This window comes from Schistocerca cancellata, chromosome 1 (genome assembly GCF_023864275.1).
Source record: "Schistocerca cancellata isolate TAMUIC-IGC-003103 chromosome 1, iqSchCanc2.1, whole genome shotgun sequence".
Classification (NCBI taxonomy): domain Eukaryota; kingdom Metazoa; phylum Arthropoda; class Insecta; order Orthoptera; family Acrididae; genus Schistocerca; species Schistocerca cancellata.
In genome coordinates this window covers 402,157,026-402,171,568 of record NC_064626.1, presented here as the reverse complement: position 1 = coordinate 402,171,568, position 14,543 = coordinate 402,157,026, and the positions used below count along the sequence as shown (strand labels likewise).

The window sequence follows — 14,543 nt, the reverse complement described above, 5'->3', positions numbered from 1 at the left end:
ATAACTGTGGTCTTATTTAAAAAGGTTGAAGAGTTTCACATAAAAAATTGGGAGGCATTACGGTTCTGCACGCTCTAGTACATCCACTTCAATCTACTTATTGTGTTCATGCCTAGATCGTCCCCTACCATTTTTACGCCCTACAGTTGCCTTTACCAAACTGATTATTCCTGATTCCTTGATACCTTAGGATGCGTTCTGTCACCAGATCTCTTAGTCAAGTTGTGCCACAATTTTTCTGGCAGGTCACCTTGTAAAGGTGCAGCACGCAGCGTACACCATATGTTGCTCAAGGAAATCGAACGTTTTGTTCAACGTAAGAGTCGAATCACACAAGAAGTACGCTCTTCAACAAAGAAACAGCACGGCACCGGAAGCTGGGATACAATTCGAGTTGCCGTTTTGCTGCTACCTTTACTCTCCGTCCGCTCCGTTGTTATTTTCTCGGAACTGAAAGCAAGGATGCAGCCACAGCGCATTTCGTGCTGGCGGGAGTGACCTTTGTGTGGTTTCTGCACAGCGGCGAACGAACAAGACTGCCGCCAGAGGCCTTGTGGCAATTGGCGTTGAATTCCATCACGTCCCTGATGCGTTTCATCTGGCGCACGCTACTCACTGCATATTTACTTGCTCGACACGTGTGAATAACTGATGCCCGTAGGACAGGAAAGCTTATTAGCAACATTTTGTCAAATGCTGGAGATACGAAATAATTTACAGAGTGCCCAAATTGACTTATTCCCGAAGCGTATATATCAGACGTAACATCACCCAACGATTATAGCAATAGTTTTCACCAGCTGCCGGGAGGCTCATTTTAACTTTAGTGAAGGGACTGGTGTATCATTTTCGCGTAGCCGCTTCGGTCTTTGCAATCATAATGCGCGAAGGCTTTCATCAGGAGCTACATAAATTCCAGAAGATAGCAAAACTGGTTTCTGGCGCATTCGTCGTTTGTAATTCATGACTGTAGCGTGCAGGAAACGAGAGTTGGTCTTCCGAATGTTGAATTGCTTCAGTTGCGCCGAATAACAAGTGAAACATTGTTCACTGTCATTCATGTTGCAGACTGCGGTGTCGGACATCGCCTTAGGTACAGCCTGAAGGTGCACATTTCGACTCGACTACGCACGTTGTAACTTACAGAATCGTTGCCCATAATCTACGAAAAGTATAAGGTAGCAGATAAGTGCAGTATTTTTTATGTCTTCATAAAGCACAATAGGTTTCACGTAACTAGCTAAGGGTTGGGAATAGTATTACCTTTTCTGACTCTACGAGTACTAGCTCCCGTAGGACGTTTAAGGCGATAAGTACATAAGTTTGATTTTTGGTGAAATAATATGTCTACATTCTATTTCCATGAATATTTCTCGCAAACGTGATTACCATTCTCAGAATACATATTTAAGTTGTTTGTGTCGAATATTTTAGGTCTGCGTCTTGGTCTTAGCATGTTAATTCACACTGAGAAATCTGTTATTTCCGTTTAATTTTACGTCGGTGCAAGGTACGTCAGTCGTATTTTTATTCATATATTCTTTTTCTTTTCGAAACAGTAATGGGACAAGACTGTTTCTGTCTAATTTTTTTGTTAAAATAGTTTTCCCGCTGGACCTCTACGAATATTCTTCATTAATTTTCGCAACCTCTGTTTTCAGATGGATCACGACCAACGGAAGGGAGTAGAACTTACGGTAAGTAGTAAACGACTATGTAAATACCCGCAAGTACTACAAAGTCATTTCTGGATTATAACTCTGCTTCGGATTAAATTTAAGCAATAGTTACGCAGAATGAAAATAGTAATAAATAAGAACTATCAGTTCACATTTCGGCACGTTTATATGGATAGTAGGTCAGCTTCTAATTAAAAAGCATGTAATGCTTTACGCGTATAAAAAATACATAGGTGTTGTCTTTTCGAAGAGAACGAGTCCGCCATTTTCCGTAAGCGGCTATAGGGAAACCTAGGACAATGTAAACCTGTTTGTTCTCGTACACAGATCATTCAGAATGTGAGTCCACTGCTTGCTTTATTGTGTCTCCTCTCTTGGTAAAGCCCCTAATGTGCTCGTTAAGTGTAAGGTTTCGAAGATTCGAGTTCTATGACGAAAGTGTAATAGAGCTTCGTAGAACATACGACAGCTATCTTCTCAGTGGACCTACCATTTTTGAGAGTCCCAAATGTTTTCCTGATACTGTCTATCCAGTGCCACATATCAGATTCTCATGCCATCCTCGAGAAGTCGTCGCAGAGCAAGGAGGGCGAAACGTAGCTTGATACGCAGGAAAACTTTTTATTTCACTGTTTTATTAGAGTGATCCTATTCCTTAAATTCAAGACGTTCATTAACATTGTCACCATTACCTGCAAACGCCAATAGATTTTAATTATGTAAAGGAACTAGCCAGATGCAGAAGTGGATCACAACGGGCCATTTGGAAAGACTTCAAGGAAATAACAGAATGGAGAGACGACTATCAATTACCACTTTTCCTGTCATAGATTTCGAGATAGCTTTTGAGTCAACTACGTTTTTACTGATAGCCTTTCACGAACAGAGCAGTAATTCAACGTATGACGGTGTATTGAAGAAAAGAGAATAATTTAATAAAGCGGCACGTATTCATACGGGAGACGGTACTGGTCACAACTAGAAGAAATGATATGCTCGGAAAAAGTCTGCTGCGTAGAAGTAGACACTATAGGAACTACTGCATGTCGCTACCACTCATCCTGAAATGCCCCTCATTTTTTCTTCGCAGTGAATCACGCACTCTTTCAAATACCCGCGACTCCATTGGAATTGCGTTATGGAACATTTATTATGCTCAGGAATTATGAAGCTTTTGAAGAATGACAATCTCCACAGTAAAAATCAACACGGATTCCGCAAATAGTAATGTTGCGAATCTCAGATCGCTCTGTTCCTCCATGAGAACCCTAGTGCTGAGACAACGGCGCTCAAGTTGATGCCATGTTCTTTGACGTCATGAATGCATTTGACACCATTCAATACTGCCGTTTAGTGAAAAAAAAAATACGACCTGCTAAGTATCAGACCAGATCTGTGACTGTATTCAAGACCTGCTTGCAGATAGGACTCAACATACCGCCCTTAACTGAACAAAATTGACTGATATAAAGGTAATTTTCAGAGTACATAAAAGGAGTGCGATAGGACAGTTGCTGCTTTCAGAGTAGATAAATGATTTTGTAGAAAGCTTCGGAAGCTCTTTAAGACTGTTCGCGGATATACGGGAAGGTAGCAACGCCAGAAGATAGTATCGATTTGCGGAATGACCTGCAGAAGATTGTTAAATGGTGCACGCTCTGGCAGTTGAACCTCAACGCAAACAAAGGTGACATAATGCGCAGACATAGGAAGAGAAATCCACTACTGCACAACCTCACGTTGTGCGGTATCTGCCGTAAAATATTTAGGACTAACTATCCGGAGCGACCTTAAGTGGAATGTCCACATAAAACAAATAGTAGGAAAAGCACATGCCAGACTGAGATTCATTGAAAGAATCTTAAGAAAATGTCACTCATCCACGAAGGCAGTGGCATCCAAGGGGCTTGTTTGGCCGATTCACGAGTATTGTTCATCTATTTGGCGTCCTTCCCAGGTAGGTCTGATAGAAGAAGTAGGGGAGATCGTACGAAGAGCAGCACGTTTTGTCACGGGATCGTTTAGTCGGTGCGAGAGCATAAAGGAGTCGCGAAGACTCAGCGGAGGAGCGCCTCTGAGGATGTTCAGTGCAGTCCTGGACGAAACGTCAGGAACAGAAGAGTTTCTTGGACCACGACCTCAAATCCCGAAAGGTTTACCAGCAGCTATATCTTAATGAAAAAAAAGCACTCCGTCTTCAGGCCACAAGTGGCCCATCGGGCCCATCCGACCGCCGTGTCATCCTCAGTTGAGGATGCGGATAGGAGGGACGTGTGGTCAGCACACCGCTCTCCCGGTCGCTATGATGGTTTTCTTTGACCGGAGCCGCTGCTGTTCGGTCGAGTAGCTCCTCAATTGGCATCACGAGACTGAGTGCACGCAGAAAAACGGCAACAGCGCATGGCGGCTGGATGGTCACCCATCCAAGTACCGGCCATGCCCGACAGCGCTTAACTTCGGTGATCTCACGGGAACCGGTGTATCCACTGCTGCAAGGCCGTTTCCCCTACATCTTAATGAAGCCCGAAGTTTCCTCAGTGATCGTATACAAGTCAGTGCATAGATCTAACGCGGCTCGTTGCACGGCCACGTATTCGACAGTCCCGACAGACTCTGTCTTATGTTCTTGGGTTTAATTACGAGCAGAATTCGTGTACTATCCTCAACGGACACACTCGCGGCGTTCAGAACAAGTATCTACGCCGCTCTTGAAGAAATAAACGCCCAACATTCTGCAGCGAGTTTTGTGAGAAATCGGAATCAGACGGAATGTTTGTCGAAATAGCAAGGGAAAATGGCGCTTAACCTACATAAACTACGCAGTGGAAATGTCTGTTTTGCTGAAGAGTGACTTAAGAACTTACATTATATGAGTCCTAAACGAAGTACAAATTTTCGTCGATAAAGAATAATGGTGAAGTTTTCATAAAAAATACTCCAGCTCACGTTTCCGCCTGACTACCCTAGACCGCCCCATCCCCCCACTGCACCCTCGTGAACACCCCTTGTAGTGTATCGGGAAATTGCGCAGTGTCAAGGAAAGTCCACGCTCCGAAGGCTGGCTGCGGCGAGGGGGTGGGGTCTGGCTGGAGCCATGCGTGGAACTTGAGCTCTCGCAAGAAGCCCCGTAAATTAATAAGTGAGGAGGCAATTTGCTGCGGCCGCGCCGCCCGGCGCCTTTACTTGTTAATTACCGCCCTCCCTTACCACGGAGAGTGACCGGTGGCCGGCGGCGGCCCTGCTGCAGCTCAAGTACACGATAGGATAGGATAGGATAAGGTAACCGTGCCAAGTTGGCCAACTGCTGCTTCGCTGCCCGCCAACGCGAACTCTGAAGCTGCCTCGCCCCACATCACAAGTGCGTCGCAAGTGACTGGTCAGCACGTATCATATTAGCGCCGCTCGTTATACTGTACCAGCCGTTTACAGTACGTAGCTCGGAAGGATGCCTGCGTGGGATACGGTGGGATGTGGGGAACCTGTCTCTCCAATTGTTGTGCAGGTGGTGACACAATTGGGCAGGAACGCGTGAGGATGTCTTGACACCACCTGCCCTCAATAAAAACTTACTTATGAATATTAATTTCCAGCACTGGATTACTTACATGAAGTCTCCGAGAAAACAAGTCTAAGATATTGTATGACAAGAAAGAAAAAACAACAAAAACCAAAGCATGTACACAAAGCTTACACACTACTTAACCTAAATTATCCTAAGGACAAACACACACACCCATGCCCGAGGGAGGACGCTAAGAACAACACACCCACCCATGCACGGGGGAGGACTCGAACCTCCGGCGGGAGGGGCCGCGCGTTCCGTGTCATGGTGCCTCAAACCGCGCGGCCACAAGACTCGTGAGGAACGGCCAAATTATCATTGGACAAGATAGTGATTAGATCGTCGGAACCGAACGAGACTGACAGCTGGCACCATCATAATATTCGCATTTGTGATGCTATGGAAAGGGACGTGCATGCCAGACTTTTGATGAGTTGCTGGCTTAAATGAGTAGATAAACACACAGACAAGCACCTGAATATAAATTGAAGGCGGAGGGGAGAGAACGGAAAGGGAAGTCAATAATGATATCAGCTGCATTGGGACTTCATGCGGAATCATGTCCGAGAGAATATATATATAAAGATGGACATGTCCGAAAGAACAGAACAGATACCGTCGGTGACCACGCAGCTCGTTAATTGAAATTACAATGAAATGAATACCCCTAGCTGAACACAGGCGTTGATATAAGTCAAGGGGGACACTTGAGAATGTGTACCCCGACTGGAACTCGAACCTGGGATCTCCTGCTTACATGGCAGACGCTCTATCCATCTGAGCCAGCGAGGACACTGAGGACAGTGCGACTACAGGAACTTATCTCTGGCACGTCTCCCGTGAGACCCATATTCGCAACTTACTGTCCCGTACTATATTCATAGTGCCCCTGCCCGTTATACTCATTATTTGCGGCTTTACTGCCGATTCCCTAAGAGTTCGGGCACTGTTTGTGCATCTGCGCAGAAGAAGATGGTGAAATAGCCGGTGAGCCCGAACTCTTAGGGGAATCGGCAGTAAAGCCGCGAGTAATGAGTACAATGGGGAGGGGCACTATGAATATAGTGCGGGACAATAAGTTGCGAATGTGGGTCTCACGGGAGGCGTGCCAGAGATAAGTCCTGCAGTCGCACAATCCTCTATGTTCTCGGCGGCTCAGATGGATAGAGCATCTTCCATGTAAGCAGGAACCCCGGGTTCGAGTCCCGGTCGGGGCACACATTTTCAAGCGTCCCCGTCGACTAATATCAACGTCTGTATGCAGCTAGGGGTATTCATTTCATTTATGTAACTGGTTTCCCTCGATGGGCAATAAATTCCACAAACTTCAGTGCAGATGCACATTTACGCTCGGCCACCAACGGGAATCTAAACTTAGTGAAGATGGAGTGCATGGACGGGGAATGTGGACACGTGACGTTAGATGGGCGTGTGAGCCGGCCAGGGAGCGCACCGAGACACTCCGCGCATGCGCGATAAATAGTGTGTCTGCGTGGCGCAGTGGTTAAAGCAACCGCCTCGTACTCAGGATATCCTTGGTACGAGTCCAAGTCCAGTACACATTTTCACTCTTCGTCTCTGATTCCACACGAAATATTGATGCAGCTGACACTATTACTTTCTTTCCCCCTCCCTCTTCAGTTTACATAATACAGGGCTATTACAAATGATTGAAGCGATTTCATAAATTCACTGTAGCTCAATTCATTGACATATGGTCACGACACACTACAGATACGTAGAAAAACTCATAAGGTTTTGTTCGGCTGAAGCCGCACTTCAGGTTTCTGCCGCCAGAGCGCTCGAGAGCGCAGTGGGACAAAATGCCGACAGGAGCCGAGAAACTGTATGTCGTGCTTGAAATGCACTCACAACCGTCAATCATAACAGTGCAACGACACTTCAGGACGAAGTTCAACAAAGATCCACCACCTGCTAACTCCATTCGGCGATGGTATGCGCAGTTTAAAGCTTCTGGATGCCTGTGTAAGGGGAAATCAACGGGTCGGCCTGCAGCGAGCGAAGAAACGGTTGAACGCGTGCGGGCAAGTTTCACGCGTAGCCCGCGGAAGTCGACGAATAAAGCAAGCAGGGAGCTAAACGTACCACAGCCGACGGTTTGGAAAATCTTATGGAAAAGGCTAAAGCAGAAGCATTTCTTAAACAGGAGATTGGAAAACCGATGGATCGGTCGTGGTGGAGATCATGATCAGCAATTCATGTCATGGCCTCCATGCTCTCCCGACTTAACCCCATGCGATTTCTTTCTGTGGGGTTATGTGAAAGACTCATGCTGCGCCGAGTGTGGGAGGAACTTGATTATCGGCTTGATGTCTCCCGAATCACTAAAGGGGCACATATCGAACATTTGTGAATGCCTAAAAAAACTTTTTGAGTTTTTGTATGTGTGTGCAAAGCATTGTGAAAATATCTCAAATAATAAAGTTATTGTAGAGCTGTGAAATCGCTTCAATCATTTGTAATAACCCTGTATGTATCACAGCTGAGGATCCCACGCGGTGTCTATTCTGTATCAGACAGCATGCATTCATATAAGCACCTGAATGCTGAGTCGGTGGTAGCTGCACATTTGGCAGTCTAAATTAAGAATTATATTACAGTGGTATTACTTTCAGTCAACACTCAGTCCTCTGCCGTAGGAGAGTGGAGGCGGCTCAGTGGCCAGCGTGTTCGATCCGGCGGCGGAGGTTCGAGTCCTGCCTCGGGCATGGGTGTGTATGTGTTGTTCTTAGCATAAGTTAGCTTAAGTAGTGCGTCAGTCTAGGGACAGATGACCTACGCAGTTTGGTCCTTTAGAAATTCACACACATTTGAACATTTGTTCGATCAGGGGACTGGACACCCCCGTAATAAAAAGCAAAGCGAATCTCTCGTTGATGGAATGGGAAAGATGTGCGACATCGGCACGGAACCACAGACGATAAACCGCGAAGGAATCGATCGAAAGAGAGAAGACAAAAAAAATTATACTGTCCAACGCGTTTGACCGCCATGCAGAGGATCCGGGTTCAATTACTGGTGGTGGCCTTGGTGGGACGACTGGAACAGGGTCCAGCCAGAGTCGTGATGCTAGTTGAGAAACTACAGGAATACGAAGTAGCATCTCCAAGGTCTGGAAGGCCGACAACAGCCGGAAGAGCGGTGTGCTAATCGCGAGAGCGTCCATACCGCATCCGAACGGCAGAGGACGACACGGTCGCCGGTTCACATCGCAGCGTTCCTTCAGGTCTGGTCGCTGAGTTTGGTTACATATTTTAGCTACCGTATCCGTAGATATTAAAGTTTACCGATGGCACTGCTATCCTCAGTGAAAGTGAAGAAGAATTACAGGACCTGTTGAATGGACTGAACGGTCTAATGAGTACAGAATACGAATCGAGAGTAAATCGAAGAAAGAAGAAAATGGTGATCATCAGCACAGCTGAGAACAGCGAGAAACTTTACATCAGAATCGGTGATCACGAAGTAGTAGATGAAGTTAAAGAATTTTGCTATCGAGGCAGCTAAATAACTCATGATGGACAGAGCAAAGAGAACGTAAAAAACAGAGCAGCGCTGAAGAAAAAGGACATTTTTGGCCAAGAGAAGTCTACAAGAGTGTAACATGGCTCTTAATTCGAAGGCGAAATTTCTGGGAATGTACGTTTGGAGCACACAATGCGGAACAGAAGAGAATAGGAGGATCTACATAAGAATGTTAAAATTAGGCGGACTGATAAGGTAAGGAATGAGGCGATACTCCGTAGAATCGTCGAGGAATGGAATGTATGGTGAACAGCGACTAGAAGAAGGGGCCGGATGGTAGGACATCTGTAAAGACACCAGGGAATGACTTACGTCCTATTAGAGGGAGCTGTAGAGTGTGAAAACAGAAAAAGAAGACAGGGATTGGGATACATCGAGCAAATAATTGAAGGCGTAGACTGCTATTGCAACACTGAGATGAACAGGTTGGCACAGGATTCATGGCGGGGCCGCAGCAGACTAGTCGAAAGATTGATAACTCAAAAAATCCTCAGATGCGATGTTTCCTGGAAGAGTTACTTAAATTCATACTCAGAAAATTTTCACGCTTGTTCAAAACACTGAAAGGAAAGACATAAAAGTAGCAAACTCTACATATAAAGGTTAAAACTGTATTGTCTTGCTGATTGCGGTTCCTTGGGAGGTAGATTCAGATGCCCGATAGGAAACGCTTTCTTTCTTCGTTTTCAGTATCACCTTTCCTTTGTGAAGCGTCTTATATGTAACTGTTTTCTGCAGTTGACTGATGAATCCATCCCCGTAGAGTCGTATTTTGGTTAACAAAAGAGGAGAAGTGGTTGGGCGGCATCGGAGCTTAGTTAATCGGCCGCCGATACTAATGTCCATATCTGACGTATGGATTACCATCATCATTGTCGCTGTACGGGGAACTGCTGTCAGGTTTCGAATTTAAGACAGAACAATGGTACACGATCTGGTAATCACCCCGTTTCATTCCGACCAAATACTGGAGACAAAAATTGCCCCCCCCCCCCCTCCAGGATTCGATTTTGCTTTGGCGAACGCCACTACACTCACGAGTTTCAACTTCCACGGGCTCCGTGGCGTCTATTTTACAACTACTGATCCTGACTGTAAAAAGAAATTAAAGTTATCCAGTTGCTTAGTTATCAACCTGAAGCGAAAGAAAGCAGGTAATGTTCAAATGTGTGTGAATTCCTAAGGGACCAAAGGACTGACGTCATCGGTCCCTAGACTTACACACTACTTAAAGTAACTTTCGCTAAGGACAACATACACACACCCAGGTCCGACGGAGGACTCGAACCTCCGACGGGAGGGGTAGTGCAATCCGTGACATGGTTCCCCAGACCGCGCGGCCACTCCGCGAGGCATCACGAAATGACTAACAATTACGTATGCGGGAGTGAGCAGAGGGTGCTCCGCTAGACAGGCTATGTAAATTTGATGGAATAGCGATGACTCGAAATGAGTGCCAGAGAGGTCACTCCTGCATCAGATAATACAACCGTACCGAATTATTGCTCTGTGCTGCAGGGTGAAGGGGTCAGGGGCGGTCAGACGGACATCTTGTAGACGGTCAGCAACCTCCTGGAGGAAGCGGCAGCCTTATGCAAGGGGGCGACGCAAGGCGGCCGTGCCAACCCGCAGGCGCCTTCCAGCGTGTGTGGCGTACCCGCGCAGTGACGGCCTTTTACGAGGTTCATTTGCTCCAGTACCGTCCGCAGGCGCTAATTTATTAGTAAGGTCTTTGCTTGTCCAAAGGCTGTATTCGCGATAGACGTTATGACGTGTCAGAGTGTCATCAGAATACACAGATACACACATATCCAGGGTGAAAAGTATTTAAACCGACAAACTCTGGGAGGTTGTAGGGGACATCAAAACAAATATTTTTCCCTAGTGCCATTTTTTCCTATGAGGAGTATTTCAGCCGGTAGAGGAAGATTTCAACACCGACCCACACATTAACGAAGAACCGCACTCGATGAGCGCTAGTAACTGTGGCATGTGGGTTATCCTCACTACAAACATGCGAATTGTGCATCTTGAAGACTCCATCACGCCCGAACGTTGCTTCGGCGGTAAACAACACAGAGGATGGAAATGTAGGATGCATTTGACACTGTTCCAGGTACCACTGCGAAAACTGTGCTCTGGGTGGATAATCAGCTGGTTCCAGGTTGTGGACACGCTGTAAGTGAAATGGGCGTAACAATTGATCTCGAAGGACTGTTCTTACATTCGTCTGATTCGTCCCCATGTGACGTGCAATTCACGAGCACTGATTCAAGGATCCCGCTCCACATGCTGCAAGACAGCTTCCTCAAATTGCAGCGTTCTTACCGTGCGACAGCATCCCTGTCCAGGTGATCTGCTAAATGACCTGGTCTCACGCAGACGTTGGTACACAGCATCAAAGGTCGTATGATGCGGGATACGGCAATTAGGATATTGTTGTTGATAAACCCGCTGTGCAGCTCGTCCGTTGTGGTGCACTATGTAGTACGCACCAACCATACCAGTGTACTCACTCCAGGTGTATCGCTCCATTAGAGACAATGCACTACTATACTGGTGAACAGCAGTTGCCTACAACTGAAGAGCGTAATACGCCCTCTATCAACTGAAGAGCGTAATACGGCCTCCAACGGTTTAAGTAATCCTCGTAGGAAAACATTACATTAGGGAAAATATTTGTTTTGATGTCCCCTACAACCTCCCAGAGTTTGTCGGTTTAAATACTTTTCACCCTGTATATAGGGTTCTCACCTAACTCTGGCACCTCGAGTACCTCTGGAACAACAATAGATATTCAAAAACGGTTTTCACCAGCATGAGCGTACGGCAGGGGCTGAGGAAACCAAATACTACACGAAATTTTAAAACGTAAACAAATACATTTTCAACTCAAACTTGTGTATTTTTAAATAGACACCCCTATCATTTAGTATGTAATCAACAGCACGAAAATTCACAAAAATAATGGCGTGGGTTGCATTGCACACGTCAATTTCATCCCGAGAAATTGCAAAGCGAAGTTGACGCTTGAAATAAAAGGAGTGCACTACTAGCGCACGTCCTGAGACTCAAGCGTGCACCTCACGCTGCCGGTAATCGAGATGTGATTGACGTACTGCGTCAGTCGAGTGTCAATGTATGGTGTGGTATTGTATGACAACACATCATTGGCCTATATTTCGTTGATGGCACTCCTAAAGGGGGATAGTTTAGCCCCTTCTTGAGCTGTATCTTAATTGAACCGGTCAGCAGAAAAAATTTTAAACTAAATGTGAAAGTAGTTCTGCTATCTGTCAGACACTTCATTTCCATTGAGAGCTTGTCACTAAGTTATATAGCTCCTTGACAATCTACCCGTGTCAAGAAGTCGAGAATGTACATTTTATTTAGGCCAAATGCAGCAAAACGACTTAACGTGATGAGATATTACACTAGCACAAACAGAAAATCCCACTTGTTTAGTGTGTTCTCAAGTGCGCTATCAGTGATTGATACGTTCCTATCTGTGATGGATACCGCGTACTGTCTTTGATATCCACCTCCCTTGGGCCGCCTTTCCGGCCATATGTCCATATGACCTTTCTCGCAAGTTATCCTCTCGGGGGTCATTTCCTGTAGCTTGTCACCATGCAGCAAAATCACCCTGCGTACAATGTTATTAGTTGCAAGCTAGTTCATGACGCTTGTGGGAATAGAGCACTCAGGTTTCACAGATTTCAGTAGTAGGCCCACATCTATATATCAAAATCAGATGCCACCGTACAGTGCATGACTGATAATACTTCGTAACAGTATTACCGATTTTCTTTTCTATTCCATTCTCGTACTGGGCGAGGGAGAAATGACTATGTATTTCTCTGTACGCGTCTCAATCTCTCTTAATCTTCTGGTGGCAGCGGAATGGTCGTACAGTTTTTCTCCTAAGAGGCTCTCTAAATTTACTCAACAGAGTTCAGTGAGAGCATGCCGTTTCTCTTTCAAAAATTCTCATTTGGGATACATGGGCATTTCTACTAGAGTATCATGATCACTATTCAGTGACTTCTTGATAAGCACTCCAAACGCTGGAACAGCAGCATTGGTCGTACTAGCGTCTTGCGTGGAAGTTGTTTTACAAATGTACTGCACTGTCACAGGACCGTTCATTTCATGTGCCTTCCTTGATTCTGATTTTAAGTGCTCGTCCCGTTTTATGTTGATTCTTAGTACTTGCACTACCCCAAAATACTTACACGGTGTGACGTGCTCAACATGTTCACCACTGATCACATACTGGTTCACATACTATCGGGTTCTTTCTTTTCGTTGTAGCCATTACCTTGCATTCTTGCCGCCGTGGTAACACCGGTTCCTGTCAGATCACCGAAGTTAAACGCTGTCGGGCTGGGTTAGCAAGCTCCGAGCTCTTGGCAAGCGGTGTGCACTCTGCCCTTGTGAGGCAAACTGAGGAGCTACTTGACTGAGAAGTAGCGGCTCCGGTCTCGTAAACTGACACACGGCCGGGAGGACGGTGTGCTGACCACATGCACCTCCATATCCGCATCCACTGACGCCTGTGGGCTGAGGATGACACGGCGGCCGGTCGCTACTGTTTGGCCTTCATGGCCTGTTCGGGCGGAATTTAGTTTTTATTGACGATGATGAGGTCCCATACTCCGAGGAGCGTAGGGGAACGATGCGGGAGACCCGCACCACTGTACTAGGCAAGGTTCTAGTGGAGGTGGTTTGCCATTGCCTTCCTCCGACCGTAATGGGGATGAACGATGATGATAAAGCCGACACAACACCCAGTCATCTCGAGGCAGTTTTTATTATCTTGCATTTATTCCTTTTTAAAGAGAGCTGCCAATCGTTCTACTGCAGGGAACTTTTGTCCAAGTCTGTAAGCGCTCCTCCTTTCGATTTATGTTGTGTAACTATGCTGTTTGATTTTATGGGCATCAGACTTGTACACTATACCTTCTTAGCAGCGCTGACTTACCCCCCCAGGTACACGTGCCAAGTTACTGTAGTTCATAACCGTGAGCCTACTGACACGTGTCCTATCTAAATCTCCATTCTTTGTGTTATCAATTTCCACCAAAATAGTGAAATAACGATGGAATTGTTTTCACTAAGAACATTTAAAGCAACGATTTTAATTTATTCTTCTTTAAGTACAAGCAGAATGTCCCTAGTTGGCCGGAACACAGTCGCTCCACAATTGTAGTTCTTCAGGGTCTGTCATTGCTAATGGGTATCTACGAATGCCCATTAATTGAATGTGCTTTCCTCGCCATGAAATTCAACCCGTTCTTCCAATTACATACTTTTATACGGGACTTTATCATAGTGCGTACACCGTGACTCCCTCGTTATGACGGCCCAGGCCGCACTGATAGTATTCAGAAATGCCTCGATTACACGGAAATGGTATTACGTCACCAGTATTAATCGTTCCACGAAACAATTTCATTTTTACGCACGATCACACGGAGCGGGAGTATCGTTGACCTTCCCTGCATAGTCTCACGCCAAAGATAAGCACGCGCCAGAATCCGGCACTGCTTGCACCTCGGGTCATTTCCGTCATAGACGCTACTCTGCTGGATCAAAGTCGAGTAAGGGTAAATTCGAGCCGTGATCCCAGGATCGGTATCTGTACCGTTTCAAGTCTATCTCCATTTCCATTACGATCATCCAACGATGCTACTTCCGTGTAGACAGCAACATCGTCAACAATAAGCAATGTTGTGGAGCTACTGATTCTATCT

General features: G+C 45.9%; 1 protein-coding gene across 1 annotated transcript in view; it reads left to right on the top strand.

The window, feature by feature from the left end:
- LOC126178891 (protein doublesex-like) overlaps positions 1-14,543 on the top strand; it is a 410,275-nt gene that overhangs the window by 127,714 nt on the left and 268,018 nt on the right. Inside the window, exon 2 of the mRNA XM_049924570.1 lies at positions 1,662-1,697. Within this exon, the coding sequence (XP_049780527.1) occupies positions 1,662-1,697 (36 nt within the window). The remainder of the gene's footprint in view (positions 1-1,661; positions 1,698-14,543) is intronic.